Below are 27,303 nucleotides of genomic sequence, written 5' to 3'. Positions count from 1 at the left end.
GTCTTTCTAAGAGCAGATTCTTCGCAGCAGTCTGCAGTTCTTGCATTAGACCATCAATTTGCATTTCATTTTATTGGTGTAGTTTTATTTGATTGTAGCTGCAGCATGGGATATTTGTTACCAATGTTCATTTGAACAAGAGAAATAAAGTATTCCTGTATATTGAAGAGGCTCGGAAGTTGTTCCATTGACTTAGAAGTGGGAGCATACAGTGAAATGTTTAAAAAGAAAAAAGCCTTGACTTAAGGTAGAGCTTGCATTTTCAGTTCACAACTGAATATGCGAAGTTTTTTAGCAGTGTTGAACTTTCTTTACTATTTCATCTCAATCTGCAGATAATTTGGGCCATAAGCCAAGTGTGCATTGTGTGTTTTTAACAACCTTGCTTTCCATACACTGCTCAAGTCTCTCTCTCGTGTGTGTGTGTAGGAAATCCTTTCAGAGACCGCCTCACCTTCATAAATCGCTGCGTGACACAAAAGGGCTGAACGCTGTATTCCTGCCTCATTTATTTGGCAAACTTTGCTACTGAAACCAAACTTAATCAATGAGCTCTGTGTTGTCTCCGATAAGTTATGTACTGGCTTTATTGATTGGGAAGGATTTTAGAAAACCCATGTGGGGTTTATAATGTCAGCAGTGTTTTGATTATGAAAAGAGTTGGAACCTTGGGACGAGGAACCAGGTGGTGTATGTCCTGAAGCCACGGGTGACACGGCTGGGCTCACTCCCTCAGGGAACACAGTTCATGCCCTGCACTTTAACTGTGGCGACTGGCTGCTATAGATGCACTTTTTGCTCATTAAAATGTTAAAAATCAAACTGCATGTAAAAAGATTTGTGAAAATATAAACTTGGGGATTGATCCAGAAAACTGGTACGTGAGACCCCAGAGACACTGGTTTCAGCTACTGGGTAATTTACACTTCTCAGCTGTGTGTCCTGGATCGTTCGGGGGTTCTGTTCTTTTTAGGGGGTTTTGCTTTAGAGGCATTTACGTAGGTTTTTCTTTAAGAAAATAGGCATAGGGGAATAAAACGAGAAAACGGTCTGTTGATACTTCCTCTGAGTTTCATGTCAGGTAAAAACATAAAAAGGATTATAGGATACCAACATGGAGTGATTCTGGGTTTGGTTTTGTTATGGTTTTTGTTTGAAACCATAAAGAAATGATGATTTTCCTAGGCCATAAGTAACACCCACCTACAGAGCTCTGGTAGGAAGTTGTGTAGGATTGCTCATCTTCCAAACAGAGCAGTTTTCAAAGGAAAAAAAAGGCATTACAGTTATAGTAATGAGCTTGCAACTTGAGCAAAAATCAAATAGTTCTTCCGTGTTTGTATTTCTAACATGCCAAAGATCAGAAGTTTTGCTTACTAAAAACTATTTCTAGATATTATTTTTTTAAATAGTTAAAACTCCAAAATATGTCTGTGGTTAACCTGGAGTGGTCTCAAATTTTTAGTTGTAAATCCAGGTAGATCAGTATTGATACATAGTGAGTGGTAAATTACATGCAATAACATTACAAAAGCCACATAATATCACTGTAAAATCTTTTTTTAAAGTAGAAAGCAGTATATAATGGCACAAATTCAATATATTGCTTCTTTAAGTGGAAATGTCATTTTCTGTGTTTAGGAAGCTCTAATATCAAGAAAAAAGTGCAAAGTAAGTTCTGAGTAATACCCTTACCCTACAATAACACAATGCTGGTGAGATGCTAAAGTGTTTTATTATTTGGATGTTTTTACTTGCAGTTGCAGTAGTTATTTAAATCATCAAAATAAAGGAGAGAATATATTCTGCTCTTTTGAGGTGACTGATGACTTGTCTTTTGACACTGTTTAGTTCAGAATTTATGTAGCAGCTACATGGCTTTGTTCTTGAAAACTAGATGCACGATCATTATTTTGAGGACAATTTGTATTGATAAGGCAAATAAAAATACAGGCACTTTATTGTCCTGCAGTTCCAATTTTGATCCTTTTAAAATTCTGGGGTTTGTGTTGGTTTTGGTTTTTTGGGGTTTTTTTGGTTTTTTTTTGGTGTGTGGTTTGGTTTTTTGCTTTGTTTTAACATTTTCCACATTAGGATTTCAGTTGTGGGTAAAGGACAACTGTGTGGTAGTTACAATTTGTCAGGATGTTGTTTTTGCGCACAAGCAGTTGGAGTTGTTCAGCACACGGTCAATCTTGTGGAAGTCAGTGGGATTCTGCACAAGGGTGAACCCAATCACAGTAACGAGCCCTTTACTATCAAGGCATTATTTTGTATCAAAATCCATATTTCTGCAGAGGTTACTCTGAAACCTCTGTAGCTCCTTGCCAAGGTTTCTGCTGAAAGGGAAAGGAGGCTACTGCGTTGCTTTACATGGCATTCTTCAATAGATCCTTTCTTGTTCTTTAAAAACAGGAGGTTGTTAAATAATCTATCAATAAACTGTCAAGAAGTCAAAGTTTCCATATCTGCTTCTGCCTGAAACCTTAAGAACTTGCCACATTTTAGTTGTCAAGAGACCTCCAAAAAGGAGTCTGTGAGCAGTTGAGCCTGAAACCGTTGCAAAGAATGGGGTGTGCTTATTTGAATTATGTAGGAGGAACATGTTCTTGCAAGGGAGTCAATATGTTTTCTGCTTCATTGAATAGGTTATTAGATTGATGTAGTTTATTTGTTGAATGATGGCACTGGTTTTAGAAACAAATGAAGCGAGAAGCATCAATTTAGTTATTGATGATAACTTATTGTTACTGATCAGAGAAGTGTTGAATGTATTGGAGGGTTTGTCATGTAATCAGGGTTATCTTGTTTCAGCTGAAAGCAGAAATATAGGTTACATTTCAGGTCCTGAAATATTTAAGTGTGAAAAAGAATGAACAATGAGTTGTCTGGTAGCCAAGGTCTGCAATCTGTGTAGACCTTTATGGTGGGATGTGAATTATAGAATTCAAATTTTGAATATCATGGAACAATGTAAATGGATTGCTTTTGTCTATGAACACAACTGTTTGGGGACTAACATGTTTCTGTATTTGTTTAAAGTTGTGAAGTTAAAAATGATTAATTTCACTGCTGAGCATGTTTTCAGTTTTCATATTCATGCTTTTTATTTGATGTCAGGCAAAGGCTGTACTTAAAAGTTTCTCTGTGGTGCTGCTTTGCAACTTTCAGAAAATGGTTTGTAGTTTAACCAATTTGTATTAATTTTAATACACATTATTTTAATCAGTCTTTCAATACTCGGATTTTCATTCTAGTAGCAGTAGGCAATGTTAAACATTCCTGCTATGAGACCTATTGGCTTTATCTTTTGTTATTTATCTTGCTGATGTTAGGAAGTATTCTCTAATCCCCCGGACCTCTGTTCCTAGGTAACAGTCAAAAGCTGTGCCAGCAGAAGTGGTCCTGCCAGGCCAAACCCATGTGGTTTGGTGTTATTCACTATGATCCATATGGTCAGGGTAGAGATTGTCCCCAGAGAGGTGTTAACACTCAACAACCCAACCTCCTCCTACTCTTTGGAGAATTGCTGGATGGCTCCTGCTGCCTGCCCATGTGTGAATCTTGATTAATTTTTCATTTTTAATGAAGTTTGATCATGTTTATTATTTCACATGATTGACTGCCTGGTACTCCTTCCATGTAATTGATAAAGCCCATATTTCTTCATCTGTCTCTTATTTCTTCAGGGTAAAGTTGTGAAATTGTGTGATGTGGTTAATATTAGATTTATTGGTCCCAACAGATGTATAAATTATCTCTTTTTCTCTCCACAGGAAGTTCTACAGACTTTGACCAAGTTTTGTTTCCCCTTCTATGTGGACAGGTAGTGTTAGCTTTTCAAACTTTACAAGAAAATAAGCTTGTCAATAAAACCACTGTAGAAAATAAAAACCATACCATTCTTAATGTTCTGTCTGCCTGGCTGTGACTTAAAGCACCCAAGTGCAAATTATAGTCTCAGAATCACTTTTTCCTGGGGTTTTTATGGGCACCATCAAAAAAAAGAAGTTTTAAAAGTTTGAGCTGTTCGGTGGCAGCAGTAAGAACATTTTGTTTTACTTCTATGTAATGCTTGGATGGGAAAATGCTTGGGTGGTAATTGTCAAGTATGTGTGTTAATATCAAAGCTTCGTGTGTGTATGTGTATTTTATTTCTTAATTGCCAAAATCTGGGCAGAACTATGAATTAAATGCTTAACATTTAAAGGCTCTTAACCTTGCTGGAATGTTGGTGCTTTACTTGGTGGCCGCTTAATGTGGCTTCTAATTTTGGAGGGGAAACTTGTAAAGTTACCGTGGATTTGACAGGAACTGGGAATGTTTAATTCTTGTCATTTAGAAAACTTCAGAACATTTTTAGTTTTTTAGTTTTGCTTTTACTGGGAGTTATTTTTGATGGTTTCATGAAAAGAACAAGTGTTCAAATGTTGAAAAGATGCACCATTGCTCATATCATCCACGAGAGCATCATTTAATTGGTCAGAATCACTTGTCTTGGGTCAGCTTATACACTGAACAGTCGTGATTGATGGAATTGACCTTAGCTGTGATTAAACTGCTAGAAATCTTTCTCATTTCAGTGAAATCGGTGATATTTACCATAGAAATTGATTTTCTTTATGAATCAACATCTGCTTCTAATATCACTTCTTGTTTGAGCCCTTATTTGTATATTTATTTACGTACTCACCCCTTAGGCAGCTGCTATTTCGTAGTTGTCTATGAATGGAGGTGAAATCTCACTGTGCTTCTCTGGAGATAGGAGTGTACATAATAAAACCACTGCTACACTTTGTAATCGGGGGCTTCGGGAAGCCAAAAGCTTGAATGGATCGTGCGGATGATCTCTTCTTTCAACGTGCTGGGTGGTTCCTGCGGATCAGAGTTGAGAGCCATGGGTGAGGCGCAGCTGGAGGCACCGGTGCCTTTGCTGTACCTGCTTTGTACATGAAAAGAGAATCTGAATATCCTGGGCTGTCAACATGAGCAACTTAACCAGCGCTCCTTGACTCGAATGACCTTTAAAAGCCTCAAAACCTTATAATTTGGAATTACTTTTTGCTGATCATCTTTTTCTTTCCCTGCTTCTTCCCCTTAGGAAGTACTTACATATATTTTTCTCATGTCTGCGTTTCTACCAGAAGTATTCATGCTTACTGTGTGTAGGTTTATTGTACCTAGGGGTTTTGTTTGTTTTGTTGTTTTTCGGTTTTCCCCAGCAATATAACATTTTGAAAGATAAGAACACTGAAAACCCATATGGGTGCAAATGAGAACATAATGAACACTGATTCCCATTTCTGGATTTGCTTATTTGTCTGAGTATCACAGACTGTCTCTGAAAAGACTGTAAGCCAACAGTTTTGAGCATAGAGATTGTAACCCATAACTTAATAATTTAAAATTAAGGATGAACTTCAGTACTCCAGAAGGTGGAGGACTTCCCAAGATAAGGATGTGGCAGCAGAAAGAGATGTGTGTGATACTTCTCTTCTTGATGTAAAAATACACATACACACAAGTGTGCATGCATGCATAGGTGTGTGCATAGGTACAAATAGAAAAACAAATAGTTGTTGTAGTCCTGTGTGGTATAAATTTGACAAGTTCAAAGCAAATCTGCCAGTTACACCAAGAAGGTAAACAGTCTTAGATCACTGAGTGCATGTGAATTTAACGTGACCATGTTAAAGAGAACAATATAGTGCATCTGAAGTGCAAAATGTTCTTCATCTTTTAGCTACTTCCAAGTTCAGAACTGTTCGAATACTGGTTCTTAGAGGCTGTTTCTGGAACTCAACAAGTGATGAATTTAAACTAGTTGGTCCCTATTTACTGTTAACCAACTACTGATTATTTATTTTTACATTTCTTAAATCACATTAAAAATAAATAAAATAATAACCAAATAACTAATTTATTTACTTATTTAAGGTAGTGAGCAGGTAGCCCCATAATGAAATTAATTCAGACGATACTTTAATATTCCCCTCAGTTTTCTCAGTAAACACTTTTTCTACACTGAGAGGAAAAGAAATTGCTTGTAGAAGCAACACTGTTTTCAGTTATATGTCAGAGGGGTCCTTACAGTCATGTCTTAGAGAGTTGACTAGCACTCTCTAGTGGGACTTTATCCCTCTGTATGTGCCTGAAAAGTGGTGTGTTGGATCAGATCTCCAGTTACTGTAATTCTTAGTCCCCAGGGATTTTTATATATATATATATATGTAGTTTTGCTCATTCTGAACAAAAAGAGAAAGAAACACTGAAGTGATTTCAGTAACGGCCTTCCAAATACTTAGCAACTACTCCCAGGTAACTTGTTTGCCTTGCTGGCCGTGACAGTTTTAGTATTAGAATCTCTCTGCAATGTTGAGAGGTTGTAAAATTATTATTCTTAATATAACAGTGGAGATATTGGCTCATTGCTCAAATAACTTAGGAACATGGGATAATACCTTCTCTTGGAATAATACTTTGTGTAAGATGTCTCTTCAAGGTCTGTGGAAAAAGGATCCGTATAAATTACGATGAAGAGATGCTGATATGAGCGACCAGAAGTGTGTAGTCACTAAAGAATAGACGCTACTTTTCCTTGCACCAGCTCAGAGCCCAAAGTAGCATCATCAGTTGTAGAACTTGGGTTTTCAAGTCCTGCCAGAGTCATGTCCCCAGTTTATACCCTGTTTGTGAGGAGTTTTACTTGGGGAAATTTAATTTCTGTAGCTATGTTCTGCGTTATGTGCAGTATTATGCCAAGCTTTCAGCGGAAACTTCTTGATGGGAGAAGTGTGCTCAGTGGTACTCCAGCTGAATCTTGCTCTTCTGACTTTGATGTTAAACAGTGGTATTTCTTTGACAAGTGCTGAGAAAGAACATAAATCTTCACCTCCATGTGTGTCTCTTCTAAGGCTGAAGGTTTTCTAAGGCAGGTGGCATAAACCGAAGATGTTCTGTTGCCTCTGCCAGATCACTTCAAATGATGATGAGACACCAAGATTTTTAGGCCACTGAAGATCATCTGCTTATATTATTGTTCTCTGTGCTGAAGGTTTTGGCACTCATTGACGCAGGCTCTTAATTCTTTATATATCAATTCTTTTTATATGTCAAAAATCACCAGGGACTAGTTGCCCCTTCTGTTAGTCAGTAGGCTGTGAGTTTTCTGTTCTTATGGCTGCAGGATCAAGGTGGAGGCTATTTTCAAACTGCAGGAGTGAAGAACTCCACCTGAGTCAAATTTCCTATCAGGATTAATTTGTGTTAGATATAGCTAGCTCTCTCCTTCCCTCCAATCCTAACTTCTGCCTGCCCATTTAGAGATAAGATTCATGGTGCTTCCACCCTGTTAAGCTCTAAATAGAGCTTCTTCCCTTTTGAAGATAGAGGTGTGAGTATCAGGTATTGATATTAAGATCTTAGGAAAAGAACTTTTTATCTTGGGAAGTTTATCCTTCCACATGAAGAACTGACAACTGAAACTAGAGCAAGACCTATCAGGCATATTTAGTTTCTGCAGATCACCTGAATGTAAGAATCTTTGGGTTTACTTTAGAGGAACTTAACCAACTTGTCATAGTTGTTCCATAAGCAAGCTTCTCCCTGCTGCAGATGAAGCATGGATTTTTTTCCCTGTTCCATAATTTTAATTGTCAGCTAGAATTTCTCACACAGGCTCTGCTCTCAACCTTGTTAAAATTAAGCATATAATCCCCTTTTAAAACACCATACTAAAATCACCATAGTAACATTACATCCAAGCTTTACAGATAAAACACAACAGCAGTCAGGGATTTTTTGGTATCCCCTGGCAGCTCCGTGTGGTTTATGGAAATGGTTGCTCTGTTGACATTCAGATTTCAGCAGGATGATGATACTTACACTGTCTAGTTCTCAGACTACTGAAATGCTTTTAAATATCTGTCTTTTTGTTCATCTGTGGATTTGGAGCACTTTTTCATCTTCATCACCGCTTGTTTTTCCTTCCCTGTATGGAATCCACTGAAGGATTCTTCTTTCTAAACTGAACAGTGACATTTTCCCTATCCAGATTCAACTTCTATTACTGAAAGTCAGTTTTCTCAGCTCCCAGTAAACCCAAGATAAACTGGAACATAACCTGAAATAAGTGTTAATTTTGTATCATTATGAGGTCTGAAGTTGGATTAAAAGTCCTCTAACCATAACATTAGTCCCAGCTTCATCACTAAATGTCAACATTTCTGTTAAACAGGAAAACTACATTTCTGCAAACTGGGAGGTGAATTGGGCTTGGCTTAGGTGGAGTCTGGCATCACTGTACTGAAGCATTTGATTAACTTTAGACAAATGGGATCATATCTCAAGAATGTCTTTCATTTTGTTAATAAATAGCATTCGGAAACTGCCATGCTTTAAATGTAAAGCATCTTAGTTTGAACTTATTTCAAGCAAGTGGTGAAATATGGATACAAATTACAGTATTTTTAAAGACATGAGTTTTTAAATGCTCAGGTTTTGGGTTTTTGTGTTTGTTTGTGTGGTTTGGTTCTTGGCTTTTGGGATGGTTTTTTTCTGTTGTTGTTTTGTTTTATGTTGTTGGTTGTGGTGTTTGTTTTCTATCACTGTGTTTTTCCAATTTGGGCAAACTTTCCTATAGTGATGCCTTCCCCTGTGGTGTGAGTAGGAGCCAGCATCTGAGAATGTTATTAGTTCACTTGTGCTATTCTTGAAGAGCTGTTAAGATCTTACAGTTGAGGCAAATTACTCTTGATAGAAAAACATACAGAAGTCCTCCAAAATTATTTCTATAGTCATGGCTGGCTCTAGCACAGTGTATTTGTGCTTCTGGTTTATCTTCTCTTCCTTTGCACACTATTCTAGTCTTTAGCTGTTAAAGGAGAGTCACCTGGCAAGGTTCCAGCTGCTGAACGTTTTGGAATCATGTATCTGGCATACATGCAAAATTGGTAGATGGATAAATAAAGCTTCTACAAGTCAATATCGAAGTGTTGAAGAAGCTTAGCATGTTATTAAACATTGATTTGCTCTTGGAGTAAACCAATTTTCAAATGAAGAGTATAAGGAAATATTTTGGGTTTGGTTTGTACAGTGTGTACTGCACTGACGATGGTTGATAGTCATAACCATTTTCATTTAAAGAGAAACACATTTTTAGTATCCTCCCACACTTAAAATACGGAAAAACCAACCCAAAGCCCAGCTTGGCGAGCTGCTCCCTCACCAAGCAACTCGAATATTGAAGTTTCTAGATGGTGTATGCTCACAAAGTTAATTTCTCCAAGAAACACTGCTGAAAGAGGAAATGTTATAGGTTCAATGACATTGATGAGATACTTTTGACACAGAGTTAGCTCAGCATTAATTCTTTTTCTTCTTATTCTCTTTATTTTCAGCCATGCAGTTAACCAAGTTGGGCAGAACTTTACATTTGTGCTTACAGACATTGACAGCAAACAGAGGTTTGGATTCTGTCGCTTATCTTCTGGGGCCAAGAGCTGCTTCTGTATCTTAAGGTAGGTCTGTGGCTTGGCTTTTGGCTGACTCTAGGAAGCAGTGTTTGACTTTGCTGTGTTACACTGCAATTATAATTTCCAGCTGTTCAAAATTATTTTCCTATCTGCTCCTCAGAGTCACTGCTCTTCTGCAGAAGTGATGCAAAATATCTTGCACTTTGAGTTCCTCTGTAGATAACTGTATTTGTTTGTAGTCAATGTTCTTGAGTTAACAGTGTGGAAAAAAAGAAGTCTCTCTGCAGTAATGTGATATGACATAGCATGGTGGCAGCTGTTATCTTTAGCTGTCACAACTGATCTTGTTAAGACATTTTGTGGACATTTGTATATGCAAGTTTTATTAACAAAGCGTCTGTTGGTAAGTGAGAGAATGTCACTGATGCTCTCCACATCCTGGAAGTTTGTATGTATGAGCTTTACTCTGTTCCATTGAGGGTTTTGCGGAGTTTGTCATAATAAAGCCTGATAGTAGAAGTTGGGAACAATGCATTTCACATAAAATGGGCAAAGAGGCTGTATCAGGGTGGATTTTGATGACCTCCCACAAACATATTGAGATACAGTCTGTAATTTTCTATTTACTTTTGCTGCAAGAAATGATGCAAATAAAATCAGTTTTAATATCTACCAATATATAAGATCCATTAAGAACTCCATTAAGAATTATGGATTGAAGAGTTACACATGGCCTCCAGCCTGTCTTGTTTTAAATGATCTGCCTTGTGCTTTCTGCTTTTTGCATGTTAGTGAGAACTTGGGAGTTTTGGAGAAATGGCTCAGGTAAGGATAGCTCAGAGTTGACTGTATGAACACACTGAACATTGCTCAAGCAGTCACAAATGAGGACAGTTTCCTCTATGAGCAATTGTAGACATCTGTCTCAGTTGTCTCTGGTTTGCTTTTCGTATGAGAGAATCCAGTGTAAGAACAAGAAGAACTTGTCTTTGTCCTGTGGGTGCTGTGTGTTGCACGTGATGGAGCAGGACCTTCTGTATACACGTTACTGAATATGACCCCTCTGGAGAATTTCAGGGTCAATGTGGCAAAATACAAGAGCACCTATCAAGTACAAGGACGGGTTGTATACAGCAGTGCCACAGAGTAGATTCTGGATTGATGAATGGGTTTAAAGTTAATGTCTCTGCCATTTGTGCTGGCGCTAGGCTGGTGAAGATTCCAGATGTGTGTTGCTGTGTACTGCAGCATTATACTGATGGCAGTGATCTGCTGACTAGGCCTTCACTGAAGAAGCTTAGTATTTGGAGAAATTATTGAGAAATCTACCAAAATTGCTACCTAACTGTGTGGGAGGCAGGTGTGCTCTGAGTATCTTCGTTCGTTCTTTTTCTCTAGCTGACATTTCAACTATTATTAGTGATGGCAATCCAGCAATAGGGACTGTGTGCTGAAGACAAAAAGGCATTTCCATAGCCCTTTTGGGGTGCTGAGTCGCTCTCATGTGGGAAGTGTCTCCTTACATAAAGTAACTTTTCCTGATTAATGACAAATTAAAGGGGAAACACTTTAATAAGAAAATCTGAATGAGGAATGGTATAAGTCCGTTCTTGATCTCTCCTGGATAAGAGTTCTTTGCTGTCAGCTCCCTTATGTTGAGTGAATGCCAAGAAGAAATGGAGGAGTTATGTTGTAGTTAAATGCCTTCTGCTTCAACTCATAACCAAAAAACAACAAAAGAAAAGAGTTCTGTGCTGTTACAGCAGTGGATGAGTTGGGACTCAGTTTCATTCCTATCACTTCTTTCTCCTGTGAACTAATGAGAAAATTAAAGTTCATCATAAATGCACGTGCATGAAAGTTTTAGAGGATGATTAATAATGTAAATCAGCATTACAGAGATTCACTTGCTCTGTTCCCAGGACTGCAGCACCTGTTGTTGATGTGAATCTTCTCTGTGTCCTTTATGGATTAAAGGATGCTGCCTGGTAAATGGATGGGTGGAAACATGTTCGAAGAATGTCAGAATGAGACAAAAAATCAAGTAGGGGGTGAAAAAAAAATGTGTATTTGTTTTTCAGGGACAGGTTGGGTGGCAGCAAGGTTTGAGATGATTATTTTTATTATTAGAGATGATAGTCACATGTTTATGGGTCAGAGGTTTAATGGGTCTGGCCATAATATAGTGGTTTGGAAGTAGGAAATCGTCACATGGTCAGATTCATTATTGAAGAGGAACAGGAGGAAAAGGGAATTCTTTTCACTCAGCCAGTGCTTTAAAAAATTTCTCCAGAGGTTAGGAAGCAAAGTTTAAAATTGAGGCAGTACTTGGAAGGCCAGAAGTCAAGGTCTTGGACTTTGAGTTTTAAAGTGAGACTTTTTCATGTAGCTGCAAAGTACAGTAAGGTGCTTCTTGGAGTTCAATAGCAGTAATGTTATCCACATTATCCAGGATGTGTGGCTCCTGTGGCCAGCAGAAAGGCAATTCCATTCTAAAGAGTAACTCTTTTGGTTGTTTTAACCAGTACTATTTAGAAATCTGCTTTCAAGGTAATTTTCATAGTTTTGTTCCCAGTGTGGTTCACATCATCATACACTTCGATGGAAATCTTTGATGAAGTTTAAAACCTGCAGCATTGAGGTGTTCCGTGATTTTCTGTTAATGTAGAACCACCGAGTTTTGTCTCTGTTATTCCGTTTCCTTTTTTCTTCACTTGATTTCTAGCTGATCATGGAACTACAATGATCAAATGTGGTATTGTAGCACTGAGTTGTAGTGCTCTGCAGCACCGGTGACAAGTTTCTGCATTTCAGACAGCAGAGGGCGGACAAAAGCACAGAACCAGTGTCACGGATGGTCTGGTGGGGTTTTGGAGGTTCTAAGCACATGTATCACACATCGGAATCTCCTGGGTGACTTGATTTCTGGACTACCTTTTTCAATGCAATATATTACAAAATGTAGAATCTGCTTTTGAAGTATTTCTTTTCCAAATGAGGAGTGTGTAGCAAGTTCAGAGGTAGTGGCCAAGTCATCAAATTCTGGGTTCTGATTTGGTATTTTAATATCCCAGAAGAATTTCCATGCCCAAATACTTTTTTCTTTCTGAGACTTCATTGAAAAATTTTGGCTGAAATGAAATAAATGCTATTGGATATGCATTAAGAAGTTGATTGTTGTTGTTGTTGTTACTAGAGGTTTTCTTTAATCTAACTGGTAATGTTCTTTCATTAGGACAAAAGAGTCTGGAAGATGGCAGGGGTTCAGAATTTGTTCTTAATTTGCTGTTTCCTCCTAATTGCAGTTACTGAAATATAATGACCAGTGATCAAAAAAAGGACAGTATAAGTTTATCTTTCTGCTTTTGTATATTCTTGAAGTATAAAGATACATCCTGATTCTTAAGAATTTTGCATGCTGAGGCTCTTAATTTTCATTTCCTCATTTTTTGATGTTAGCTCTCCTTCCTAACTTGCTCATTTTTTTCATATTTCTAGCAACTCTAGCTGTACTAAAGTCTCCAGAAGCTGGTTTCTTGGTTCTCTAATGGGCACTGTTGCTCAGTGGCTCAGCTCTATTTGCCTCTTTGGCTCAGTGCTGTTATCCAGAACTCTTTAGGCTTTGGTGGATTTCAACATTCTTTTGATGTAAAAGTAATGCATAAACCAGTTTATATTGGTATGAGGAAGTGTCCTGAAAGGAGTAAGGTGTTTTATTTTACAACCTGGTTTCTCAAAGTTGAAGTGGACAAACACTTCATACGTGGTCTGCTCATAATGGGAGAGAGTCGAAACCTCATAGCTGAAATTACTGAGTATGATGCTTCCACTTGTGCTGCTTCTAACGGTCTAAGAAGGGTGAAGAACATGACAATAGGGTATATACAGGTGTGAGGACACTGCTGAGCACATGAAATTCTAAATTCTGTAGAGACATTGGAACATGAAATTCCTTTTTTTTTTCCCCCACTTTTTCCTCCTTTCAGAGAAAGATATCAAGTTCTTGTATGAAGACACTATTTAAAAGTGCATATCAGTTTTCTTTGTAGCTGGGTTTTTGTCCTGACATTTATATGTTGTAGAACCTCAGACTCCTGACAACTCTGTCTTTCTGTGCAATCAGTTCTGCTTTAGGAATGTAAAAAATGTTGTTAACTCAGTCTGAATGCTTTCTTTGATACCCTTATTGCAGAACGTTTATATAATCAAATGAACAAGTTGAATTTTTAGAAATATTTTTATCTTTTGTCTTCTGAAATATTTCCAGAATTCAGGGGAAGGACCCAGCCACTGATGCTTGAAAAATTCTTCAGGTTCTAAACAGATAGAATCCAGTCATTTCTTTAAATGTCTGTTTGTTTTATAGTCTGACTATTTGAACTTCAGAATAAGTTACATGTTTATGAAACACACTGCTTTGAAACAAAAATAAGGGCCATGTTGACTCTATGATAACCTATTGAAAGGTATGAACTGGTTTAAATGTGTTAAGTCAGTGTAATGATTTCAGATTACAGAAGAGAATAAAATGGTGACCTGAGTATTCATATAGATAAAAAGAAATCACAGGCCTGTTCACCAAGTTGACCCTAGTATTAAACATGTGCTTCTCTTATGGCAGTGTATATTTGAGTTAAAAAAATAAATTGTCTTTTAACTGAGAAATAATAGACCCCCAATGCCCCAGCACTTTTATAGCAACCCTAATAAAACTGGTTTTAGCATTTTTGAAGAAATTTAACGGGTTATGTAAAGTATTCTTAATCTAGTCTGGATTACTGCTATATGACAGAGTATTAAAATCTATAAATAGTTATATATGTGATTCTTCACTGATTGTATTCAAATATATTTTCCAGGATGTCACTAAGCTTCTAAAATATGATGATTCACTATTTATTAAGTTACAAAGCTACATAGAATGTCTGTTTCAGTTCTCTGTTTCAGCAGAAGTCAGACTCACAAAAGCCATGGCCATCAGCAGCCAATGTACTTGTCTTTTAACTGCAGTTTCTCCGCAAATGTGATTTTGCTCAATTTAATGCTGTATTTAGTTTGCAAAATTCTTTTTTTCCAGATATTGTGCAAACGGCTTTGGGAGGTGTTTGTACAATAGGTGAGTGCAATGATAGATGTTCATAAGGCGAATGTTAGGCTAAATGATCCACAATCGTTTAGCCCTCGGAGGCTGCCTATGTGCTGGTTTTCCCTTTCCTATCAAAAAGGGTAATAGTAAATAGTAGAAGCTTTGAGAAGAGAATGTGCCTGTTGGTGCCTGCCTAGGGTGATGGTAGTTCCTGCTCGGACAGCACTGGAGCAGCCTGTGGCACTGGCCAGGCTGTATCATCCGGACCCCCTGGGATTTTGGCAGACTTAAGTGAAGTTATTAGACCTGGTGGTCCAGCACTCTCATTCTGTAACCCTGTGGTAGGTACCTCACAATTGTTTTTCTTAATAACTATTAGAATTTCTTTTTTTATCTGTTAAACTGTGACCCATAGCACCTATTTCTGCTTGAAGGAGCAGTAATGATAGAAATCAAAGAGTTTTGTCTTGCTCCAAGTTTTGTTAAAGTAAAAAAGAAAAAACCTCAAACCCAACTTTACATGGTTTGGTTTTGCTTTGGTTCACAAACTTCCTGGGCAGAGTTACAGATTTAGAGAAGGTGCTATAACCATGTGCAACTCTGATTTCAATTTTACTTAATTTGAAGTTTTCAGTGGGTATTCAGCTTTTGTACCCAAAATGAAAATCATTCTTCTGAAGTGAAATGCAGAAACATTTGTGTGGAAATCCCTGTCGGCCAAAATAGCTAAGCTCTGCACCACTCTTTTTCTAAGATAAAAAGAAATGAATCTATAATAGTTTGTGACAGATGGCAGAAAATGTAACTAACTGAATGTGATTCTGTATGGAGTTATTTGAGGTTTTTGGTGTGATTTGTTGTGAGTTCCTCTCCTCCCCCCTTCCCTTCCCTTTGATTGCAGTCTTTGTCCATTTATTCTTAGGACAGAATAAGATTTCTGAGCAGGGGCCTCTCTTGTGGTGCAAAGTGAGAATTGTTTTTAATTGAGCAGAAACATGTGGAAGGATCAGGAATATCTCAAGGGATTACAGAAAAATTCCAAATTTGTACTACTTACAGCTTGTGTTTAGAGCAGGGTCTGCTGGGAATAAATGTTAGTTAGTGTGACCTGTGACCTTAAAAACTGTTGACATGGATTTCAGCCAGAAACTAGCCACAGAACTCCTTTGTTAAGCTCATTCATAGCTCCTTGAAAACTCTAGTCAGTGAAAGTTGCCAGCTCAAATCTAAGGAAAGCAGAGCCCTTTTTTTACCTCTTTTCCCCCCCCCCTCCCTTTTTTTTCCCATGCTTTGGAAACAGTGGCCGCCCCTTAACCAGCAAGACTTCTTTAATGGGACTGCATCGCCTAAACTTGATTGGAATTGACAGCCTCCTGGCTCAGGCTTGCCAACTGGCAGGGCATTGATGCATAGGGGACAAACAGCTTGAAGGGCCTGTGTACACTGTTTGTGGATGTGCCTCCGCAGTGCAGCACACTTCTGTTGTGATAGCTTCTAACGTAAAGGAAAAAGTCCCAAACCCCGAACACTGCCTTTAGTTCCACAAAGGTTCCAGTTATTTGGGGGAGAAAATCAAATCGGGTATTTGCTGTGGGGTTTGTTTGAAAAGAATTGTCCTGTTGGCTTCTAGAGTTTTCTGTTTTCACTGATTTGGCCAAAAGCCACAGAAAAATGTTTAAATTTGGGGAGGGAGGAGGCATTTGGATTTCAGAATTTTTATTCTTTTATATATATATATTAATCTGGCTGTATCTTACTTAAAAATCTGATTATCCCACTATAAAAGGGTTAAATTTACAAAACCCTCTGTCTTGTGCACTCTCTTCTTTACAAGTTCTTCCACTTAATGAGTTTTGTGGAAGAAAACTTAATGGCTCTTCAGCTGTTTCTGTGGTAGGATTCATTATTTGAAGTTGTACTTTTGAAGTAAGATGCACCATCATGTCAGTAACTGACATTGCTACATCTGGTAATAGGAATAGGTACAAAATGGGATATGGAGAGGAGAATACAGATTTTGGTTAATATTAAGACAAAAAAGTATGCAAAACAAAGTAATTGTCATGAAGAATCATTGAGCAGAGAGATGGCAAACTGAGTAAGATAGCCTTAATTGATTTATAGTGAAGCTTGATGCTGTTTCTCTACTGTAGGGTGAAGCCCCACTGATCCAATATCCTTGGAACAACCTGCAGTGTTAAAACGCCCAAATGTTACAGTTTTGATTCAGGTATTTCTCAAAGGCTTGATTTTGTGGAAGTGCACACTGTGTAAGGCTGGTGTCTAATCTTTTGGAATATCTTCTGTGGGATTTTTTTAAAGAGAAAAATAGATGCAAAGATGCATCAGCCTCATTTCTCCCAAGGACAGTGCAGCATTGACCAGTAATGACTGTTGTTTTCTAGGGATGAAGAGGAAGGGCAGTGGAAGAAATTGGAAGCTCCTTCCCCGTCGTAGCCATCCTCTTCCATTGAAGGCACAAGATTCTCACCCTTTTCTTGGTCTTTATCATCCTCTTTGAATTCTTGTGCTGTTTTTTGTAGCATCAGAGAGCTGGATTTCCTCCTGAATTAATTCCTGATCAGCTGAAATACTTTGATACTGGATTCCACCCACTTTTCCAGTTGACTTTGCTTATAGCAGAGAGCATTTTATTGCTGTTAATGTGTCAAGTTGGAGTAATTCAGCTCAATGAAAGCTTGAGCCTATAGAAGTTTTGTAATAATCTGTGGAAATTGTTAAATACTTTTATTGGAAAGATTGATATATTTTCTTCTTGTTGTTCTAAAATGTTCCATAGTTGCTGTTTGTGAAGGAGTATTTGCAGATGAATAAGGAAGGACTTCCCATTCTCACTTTATCTGGATGAAAGTTTGGGACATTAAAAAGCACAGATTTATAATGCATGCTTTGAACTAGTGTTAATAGGAATTTTCTTCTGTGGACTACACAGACTCTCACATTAATGACAAATAATTTCATGTATTTAGTAGTAGTCTGATATAGGGGAAGGCTGAGCCTTAGAATTCTTCTTTTTAACTAAAAATTCTTAAAGTTCTTACCTGATTTACAGTTTCTTCATGTTTTGCATTTTTCCTTTGCATACATAAAAGTAAATTAATAGGAAGACTATTTTGTGCTTGGTAAGAAAGTAGTTAGAGTACTCTTTATTTAGTGCGCAGTCAAAACCAAGGCCTCTATCTGCTGCTTGCTGCTTTGAGGAAGATGTAACTCAACTGTGGTTCAGGCTTTTGCTGTTTTCCCACTTGTGGGTTGTACGTGAGTGGTTGCTTTTTACCTGATTGCCATTTGGTGTTCATTTAGAGAAAAGCAGTTACTGGGTTTGGGTGTTCTGTTTGTGTCATGTCCCTCTTCCCCATCTCCAGTCTTACCTTTGATATATGCAGGCAACTCAAACAATTGGAGGATGGAGAAGGGAACTAGCACAGAGGACAGCATGGGGTGCTGAGCTCTGCACCCCTTTTCCAGTTCCACAGACGCCGTGAGCGTTGCAGGCTCACAACTGACACCTGAAGTACTTTATCGCGGCCTGGGTGAGATTAGTGCTTTTGTCCGTTTATGTAATTTTATTTTTTAATTGCCATTTAAAAGAAGTTTACATATTATCCACTTTTTTTGAAAGGAGAGGAAGAGAACTGATAGCGAAACTAGGCTCGTCTGCAACAGAGGAGGAATTTCTTTTGCTAGTTTAAAGTTGCAATTACAAGTCTAGGCTGCAAGCAATGACTGTGCCTAACCCCAGAGCAGAGATAGCCTTTAAAAAAGACTGCCTCCCCCCCCAGTCTCTCTCCCTCTATATCTTTAACTTGATTTTTTTCCCTTCCCCTTTTTGCTTTAGTGTGGACAGAGAAAAATATTGCTCTCTAATTAAATAAGAAAGAACTCCAGACTTTATAAGGATTTACTATTGTTGTATGTTGAATAAAATGGTAATAAGCAAAATCAATGTTTTGCTTCCATGTGTATCTGTATGATCCTTTCAAGCCTTCCAAAAGATGTTTGGTAGTGGCTGGAAATGATACGGAATACTTTTTGGGCAGTCTGTTTGGTCCTCGTGGTGTATCGACCCTGGAATCCCTGTACTGCTTAAAACGCTTCGGAGATGAAAGGAAACAGCAAACTGGTTCTCTTAGACATTGGCAAAGGCCACGAAAAATACATGTATAAATCATGAGAAATTGAATATCTCTGATTCAACAGTACAATAAAATTGTACCTCATAAAAATGTTGTTATTGAGCCTCTGCCTTCTTCATAGATTTTTTTGGTATTATTTTTCTAGTAGTGGATTCCACACATGCGTTGAGTGTAAATAGGAGTTGAAGTTGCAGACATTTCTCAGTTCCTTTGCATGGGCCTTACAGAGAACAGAAGAGAGGGCAGGCCAGACTCGTGGCTGGAGTCTGACCTTCTTTCACAGAAATTCTAGTTTCTTACAAGCTTCAACTGAAGCAAAACAGTTCGACTTCCTCTTCTGTGTATGACAGGAAATTGAGCTGAAGTGGCTTAGAAAATGTGAGAACGCCATGGATGTAGTACACGGGGTTGGAAGGGTCTCCTGTTGTTGCAGGCATTTTGCTTTAACTTGACATGTTTATAAAACAGTTTACATCTTAAAAGTTTAGGGGGTTTACCCCTGCTGATTTGCTTAAACAGACACTGGTTTTTATTTTCAGTTACTTGTCAGAATATGTATGGAAAAGTGATGAACCTAGTGAAAAGAGAGCTTGACATCAATTAAATTTAGCTATCTGCTTTGTGTTTCTTCTTTCTGATACTCTCTTTCCAGTGTAGTTTTCCCAAACTTCCTGTGGTTTTTCTTTATTGTCCTTACAAGTTTTACAAGATAGAGATGAACTATTTATAAACACTGTTCCAGTAAAAGAGGAATAAAATTTTGCATTACATTTGCTCACTTGTTGTCTTCCATTTGCATCTCTGCCATTAAACTTTTTTTAGACTCTAGAAACTTATCTCAGATAGCCTGTAAGGCTGGCTTAGCGTCTTACCTTGCTCAAGTAATTTTAAGTATCAAGTTATATTAGCTTCCTGAAACTATATTCTCTGCAATACTCAGTATAATACACTTACCAAAAAGTCTTTAAAAATAAAAGCATGTGCTAATGCATTTTTTTCTGTCCTGTCATCAAAAAGCTTCCATTGAAGTTTATTCCTAGTTTTTCTTGGTCCTTTTATTGATCATGAATGAGCACAAACATTATTGATCATGTCAATATGTGGTGTTTATCTGTCTCCTAAGAATATGCATTCGTCTGTGTGTACATGTGCAAAAAATAAGAGGGTTTTTGTATGTTTTCATATATAAATGTCTGCTTAAAGAGCAGTGTCACAAACCAAGACAAGTCATAAAGAATCCAGTTGATACTATATGAGGCTTGTATTTTCTGTTTTAGTAATATGTGAAAAGTGTGTACGGTATTTCCTCTAAATTGGTTTTTTTTTCTTTGAAATTGTATGCAACAACATCATAATTGTAGTGATAGAAATGAATTTTGATGATTTGAGTTTTAAGACCAACATTGCAAGGAGTCAATTCCACTGAACTCATAAATTATGAATTCTTATTTTCAACTAGATGTAGTTAATAAATAACAAGTCAATAGAGAAAATATTAAACGACAGAGAGTGAAAAGCTTTGGAGTTTTCATTGTGGTGTCAGGAGGTCTGCTAAAGGCTTTGCTAGCTGAACTTCAGGTTTTAGAGCATGGTTGAATTGGTTTGAATATTTTTGTTGAAAGTTAAATAAGGGAGAACCTTGCTAATCTGCACACCTTACAATCACAGGCAACCAAAATGGCAAGCTGCATGGATGGCTCAGCAGAAGTGGCTGGAGCTGAGGCTTCGTATTTCTAGGCTTTATTTTTATTAAATATGCTAGTAGGTTTACTGTTAAATTCTATTTGTATTACTCACCATAGTAGCAAAGTAAATCTATCAGGAAAGAGGTACTTAGTTTCTTTTTCCAGTCTTTAATATCCTTTTTGTTTCACTTCTATGTACATTTCCGAAATGTTACCAATTTGTGCTGGGTCCTCTAGTCGCAGTTGAAATTTATCTGTTGTCAATCCAAGTGCATTAAAATTCAAATACTAAATGCAGTAGGAAGATGATTTAGAAAAGGCAGAAAACGTTACAAGTTTTGAACTCTGCATTTTTTTTTTTTTAAATGACAAATCCTCTGAAAGAAAAAACCATCTTTGTAGGTAATGGCAGGACACTGGATACATTGCTTTAAAATGAATTGAGATTCTGGGCTTTTATTGTGCCTTGTCATGCACACCTCCATTCTTGTTTTGTATTTGCTGGTGACACATGCCTTTTGGTTGGAGTAGGGGATGTGAAGTCAGATGTATGTGGTCAGCTGATGCTGCTGTTTGAAATAGAAGTTCCCCTCTTGTTTCTGTCAATTTTTCTTTTACCGACCACTAAAAACATTATGTCCTTCTATGAACTTTGAGGTCTTATCTTGATTGCAGAAAGAAAAATAAAGGTAACATGCTTAAGGCAACCCGATGAGCCCTACATGCCCTGGTCCAGCCGGGGCAGGATGGGTGCCTGGAGTAGTGTGTCGAATGCGTAAGAAGTTGGTTAATAGTAGCAAAATAGTAGGAAAATAGTTTTTTTCCACTGAACTTCCCAGACAAACTGGACCTGCTGATGGGTAACTGTGTATGTGACCTGTACCAAAAAAAAAGGTATCTCCTCAGAAGTATTTATATTAGAAACAGTAGAAGTCAAATTTTCAATAACCAAATGAAGTCCCTTCTTACTTGTAAATGAGAGGTTGCAAAGAATATCAATATGAATACTTGGTTTGGCTACTGTTCAGCCATTTTTAATTGTTCCTAGGCGGTGCTTGGCATTGGAGAAGAGATGTTTTCAGTTTGGTTTTCACTATATGTGTGCATATATACCTCATTAGTTGAAGGTTTAAGTGTTGTCCTTTAACACTGGTGTTTATTTCTGTACATGTTGATTTTGGTATCAAGCCTGAGCTGTGTACTTGCATTAATTTTGTAGTGGGATAAAGTTATACCACTTTTGAAGTTAGTAGCAGGCAGAAAGTACTGGGAGTTGTTTACAAAAGAGTCCCATCGATTCCTCTTTTCTGTGGAAGCATTCAAGCAGGAAGACCTGCACAGTCTGTTTGGCACAGTAGCTGCTCTCAGCTGGCCTCGTGCCCTCCTGCTGTTAGTCAGGGCAAAGGATGTGCCAGATCCCGGGTTGTAACGGAGCAGAGCCTGCCTGCAAATCTGCTTGTAGTTAGCCTGGGGCCTTTTGGCAGCAGACTACAGCCGATTGATTTAGTTGCAATCCTTTTTCCTTAATATTTTCCATCTGGCCAACAATGACCTATAAAGACAGACACAAAACAGAGTTTAAATTATGAGGAGCGTAATAGTAAAATGCTTCCAAATCTCACTCTAGAACCTGCACCAGTGGATCCCTGCCCCTGTATAGCCCGGGGGGGTTGTTCTAAAGCACTATTGCAGCAGTGATGGTAAAAAAAGCGTTGTAGCTCTGAAGTTCATAATGGTGTAATAGGGAAATGTGCATTTCAGTTAAACTCTAGATGTGTTTCCCTTCTTGTTCTTTCTTGCTTTCTATTAATCCTGAGTGGGAGGTGAAGCACTCTCAGTGTAAGCTTCCTAAAATTGTACCGTGGTGGAAGAGCCAGATGCATCATAGAGCAGAGATAGGGAGGACAGGGGCAGGAATGTGAGTGTGGAAACACTTTAAGGCACACAGCATCAGGTTTGGGGAACATCCATTCTCATGGATGTGAATAAGGAGATGTGTCCCAGGCTCTCAGTTCTGCAGGCATGGGTTAATGCTCTGATTACAGTTATCCTAAACACTTGTAGTCCTTTTGTGTCTTTAAAGTTTGTATCTTTAAAGAAAATTTGTGAACTTTTTTGCATAGCTCCATGTGTTATAACAGTCCTGGCATTATGAGCTTTTTGATGTGCTGAGTTTACCACCTTCACCTAGGAGTACTTGGGGATGGAAAGGATTCATGGTTTGTTCCAAAGGTGGCAATAAATCACGCACAGACTTTCAAAGATCTTGTGGGTTATAATATTTACAGGAAAATCAGAAACTGAACAGGAAGAAGGCTCCAGAGTGTGATTCACATTCACACCAATGGCAAGCCTGAGAGACTAGGTGAATCCTTCTCTGAAGGCAAGTGTTTTACTTCATTAGCTACCATGAAACCTACTTTCCATCTAGGGGATTACTCTAAGTTAAAGATGTTATTAGTTTGTCTCACCTGTGGAGTCCAAAGCACAAGTAATCTGTGCTGTATATTGAAACACTTGACAATTTATTACATCTAGTAAGGTAATGTTGCAACTATTCCAAGCCTCAGACATTTAGAATCTAGAACTCTAAATAGTTCTCTTGTGGAAGAGAAAGGGTGCTGAGTTCTGTATTTTTTGTTTCTCTTTTCAGTAGAAATTTTCACTTGCTGACTGAAAACGATGATGAGATGTGCAGGGGCAAGGCAAGGAAACTTCTGCAGTCCTAGACTGAGTTTACCACAGCTTTCAGTTACCCTGTACATTTCCTGAAGCTGTTGACCATATAAACTAATGCAGGGCTCTTAGTGCAAGTCGCTTCTCTACTGACAGTCCTTTGTTCTTGTTTCATCTCGGGCTGCTGCCTGCTGCTTTTCATCATAGTGGCAGTAAAACTGGGGATCCGAGTTCAGGGATGTTGTGTTCATGGAAGTGCAGTCAGAGACACAAGTATGTTGACATCGGAGCACTGCTGTAAAATAGCAGGGTATTCCTGCTGGAAACTTACTGTTACATTATTATTAGGAGGAGGAGGAGGAGGAGGAGTGAAGGGCAATTTAATAGCATGAAGAATATGTGTAGAAGGGAGAAATTAATCCTTATGGTCGTTTTGGGGAATAGCTAAAGATAACGGTGGATGGGTAAAAGATGCATCATTGATATATGGTTGAAGAAGACAGACCAGTCAGGATTTTAGCTGTCTGTTGTAATATTCCTTGCATGGGTTTTGGTCCTTCCTTTGGTAATTCTTGCCAAAATAAATAACTTTAAAACAAAACAAATCCTCTTGTGTAAGACCAGAAATTAGATTTCAGATGGAAATTGGGTTTCAGATGGAACAGTTACTGTCATGTATCAGTCCTGGATTGGAACTGTCAATTGAACAAACCCCAGGTAATTTTTATAGCAGTAATAGGTGCCATTCATTCTGGATATTACTTTTTGGAGCAAAAATTAGGATATTGGTGTAGTGAAAGTAACAGTTCTGTGCTGTTGTCCTGCTGTTTTGGTTTGTCTGTTCTGGTGTGCCTCTGGGGAATGAAGGGTTCTGACCTCAAATTTATTGACATTATCTGGCATCATTGGAGTGGTGAAAATGTGAAACAAGAACAATATTTGCTTTCAGAATATGAATAAATCTACAATATAAAGTTAGTTATGACTTATAACTACTTGATCTCAACACAGGATCCCTTAAAACACCCCCCTCTCCTCCCTTCTCGTCTTCCCTCTACGTTACCACTCCAGGGCAATGTGAATTTAACTGCTTTTTAGTGAATTTAAAGAATAGTGAAGATGTGTCAGAGGAAGTTTATTGCAGATTTTGCCAAAGCTTTAATCTTGACTGCAAGTCAAAACACTTTTGTAACATATCAGTTAGAAGGATCACAACAAAAAATGTCAAGTGTTAGTAACACTAATGTATTGCTTCTGGTGGAATTGGATAAAGCTGAGAACGCTGCATTCTAGTCCAGCTAGTTCCCTGGTCTTGCCTACTGACCAGAAACCAATTTTACTTAATTAATTAGGGCTTCATGTCACACCTTCTTTAGTTGCTGAACAACTGTAACAGAAGTAATTAAATCATGTCACTTTTTATTACCTTTGGCCCTGGCTGACTGGCTTGGAAACTTCCATTTTAGGGCTAATACAAACTGAATTAGCGCATCACCTTGGGGAAAACTCAGTTCCCTGGCATCAAAAAGGTAGAGGTGGATAGATCTTCTCTTCCACAAACGGACCACTTTTGGGTTGCTGTCTGAAGGCTTACAAAGCGTGTCTCTCAGGAATGAGACCATCCTGTACTTGCTGACAGATGTGTACAACATTCTCCCAAGGAGATTACATGGCAACTTCCTCCTTCAGAAATCAAGATGTGGCAGGAGCCCTCAGGTTATGCAGTGGTAATTGGAGAAGCAGGGGCTGCTCTGAGAGGTAGAACTGCTGAGAAAAGCTGCAGGAGTTGACTTCTGCATATTGTTTCAATAGAAAATGTGATTCAGCCACACTGTAATAATAGGAGAAAGGCTTTATCTGGCTTCGTTGAGGCAGTGTTGTCTGGACTGTGCATGGGTCTGAAATAGAAACCTTAATTTGTAACCCCAGCTGTTAATGAATGTGCTTGATAAGGGACAGATCTTCCTCCAGACTATACAATACAAATATTATTTACCTAACAGCAACTTCCCTCAGTGTGTTTTAAAACTAATTGGTGCATGAGCTTGAGCATTCAGAGACTTTGGGCAATCTCCTATTTTAATCATTTGCTTAACCTGATTGTTAGACAAGAAGTCTCATAAATAAAAACTGTGCCCTCTCGCCAGTTAAGGGGCCAGAGAGTCTTTTGTGTTCATTTGTGTGTCACATTTTCAGGAAGTCTGTTGATTGGGCTCATCAGCCGTGTTTCTGCAGGTAAAGAGTCAAGTACTATCATACTTTCATATGCTGCTTTTTACATCTAAATGGTGGTTGTGAAGCCTAAAACATTTTACACTGTAGTCACAGACAACCTGCAATCAAATGTCAGACTCTCTAACATGATTGTCATATAGTCCTCAGTTCAAGGACTGTGTTCACACCTTGTATTTCAAATACTTATTTGCTGTAGGTAAAGTGATTCTTATGTGACTAGTCCCGGTTCTCACATTCCTAAATTATGAATTCCAAGTGCTACCACAGCACTGAAATAATCAATAATTTCTTGCTTGGCTGTTTCAGCTGTGGTTGGGTTTGAGTTTTATGATTTGCTACCAACTGACTTAGGGACCAGGCTTTGCTTATTATTAGGGGGCATGCCTACTAGCACTGAATATGTGAGGATTTCTTCACAGTTATGAAGTTCCTGCCCTTTGCAAGGGAACTATGTAAGACCTTGCTGCAGTAAAGTTTGCTTCTTGCCAATAGAAAACAAAAGCGGTTTGGAGAATATTCCAGAAGCAGGGAACATATAATTGATTTCTTCTCTCTCTTTTTGTTATTGAAATATTCTCATTCCCGACCTCAATTTTCTCTGTATTCAATTTACTAAAATACAAAGAATCAACATAGTATCATAGAATGTTGTCTTATGAACACACAGGGGTATGAAGCTGCATTATCCGGCTTTGCTGCTTCGGTGTTGGAATGATATAATGCTATCTGGGGGGAGAAAAAAAGAGCCACTAGGAAACCGTCTGGGCTTATCAGTTTTTCTTAGGATACATCTTCCCTGTACAGTCAGAAATGGGATATTTCCTCTGAGATCCTGAAGTGTTTGCCTCTTACTAAAACTTTTCTTGTATGTATTGATATGATTCTCTGAAGCCTTTTCTCAGTCAGCTCATGGTGCTGATCTGTGGGACTGGGATATGTACCATGTGGCATGCTTTTAGTAAGTAGATATTCCTTTTTGTGTGAGAGTGTGATTAGGCAGTGAAGACCTTCGCCCTCCTCCTATGATTTAGCTAATTGACACTTTCCTTCCTTAAATATTTATCTGACAGTTCTTACTATTCTTCTCTAAATGTATCTTCATGTGCTAGTGAGTTGTTCTTTCCCATAGATGGGCATTGGCCCTACACAAGGCAGATAGTTCTAGAAGCGTAATGTTTTGGCCTGTTGGGAGTCACCCTCTGAACCTGCTACAGTGATGGTGTGCATGGCTTTTGAGCTGTGTTTATTACACTCAGAGTTTCTTAACTCGGAATTTTTCGCGCTCAGACTTTTTTTGTTTTTAATCCTTAGCCTTAAACATAGGTTAACGGCTGATTCAAAACGGGTGGAAAAAACGCTTCTGGTTCAAGAACAAAAGGCCCTGTGAGAGACAGAGACTCTAGAAAGCACAACTGGTGCTCAGCTTCAACTTTTAAATATGGGTTGAAGTTCTTCAGTAGCTGAGCAGATGTCCTTGCTGGCCTTTCAGTGTGGCTCTTGAACACAGAGGTGCATAAAATTTATCTGCTCTTCAGGAATTTATTGGCATTACAGATGGCGATACAAAATATGTGGAAGCCCTGAGGCTTTCAGACCCACTGCAGCAGTGTGCTGTAGCATGTTGAGTGTTTTGCTGATAAGGAGCATGTTTGATTTATAATAAAAAGTTCATAATTCTACTGAAATTTCAGCTGAAACTTAGTGCTTACTAGAGGGCAGAGCTGAACAAGCACGTGGGATTGGAGCCTGTAATGAAAAGGAGCTGTTTCTCTGGTCAAGGAAAAAGGGTTAATTTGCATTGGGATGAAAAGGCTGTTCAGGATCTACTATTTCAACCTGTGATAGACTTAGCAGTAGTCTTTGATCCCCAAATGAAATGTGATGGATTTCAACTGATGCCAGATGTCTCAAACCTAGTGGGATCTCGGATTGTCTGCCACATCTAGAATTCTCTCTTCCAGCACTTTCATGTGTGCTTTTAACCGTGGGTT

At 38.2% G+C, this 27,303-nt stretch overlaps 1 protein-coding gene across 5 annotated transcripts in view; it reads left to right on the top strand.

Annotated features, from left to right (window-relative positions):
- DENND1A (DENN domain containing 1A) overlaps positions 1-27,303 on the top strand; it is a 196,999-nt gene that overhangs the window by 47,266 nt on the left and 122,430 nt on the right. For all 5 annotated transcript variants that reach the window (XM_030507235.1, XM_030507233.1, XM_030507234.1 and 2 more), the window contains exons 4-5: positions 3,777-3,826; positions 9,399-9,518. In XM_030507235.1, the coding sequence (XP_030363095.1) occupies positions 3,777-3,826; positions 9,399-9,518 (170 nt within the window). The remainder of the gene's footprint in view (positions 1-3,776; positions 3,827-9,398; positions 9,519-27,303) is intronic.

This window comes from Strigops habroptila, chromosome 15 (genome assembly GCF_004027225.2).
Source record: "Strigops habroptila isolate Jane chromosome 15, bStrHab1.2.pri, whole genome shotgun sequence".
Lineage (NCBI taxonomy): Eukaryota > Metazoa > Chordata > Aves > Psittaciformes > Psittacidae > Strigops > Strigops habroptila.
The sequence above is the reverse complement of the archived record's forward strand: the minus strand, read 5'-3'. Positions and strand labels throughout refer to the sequence as shown.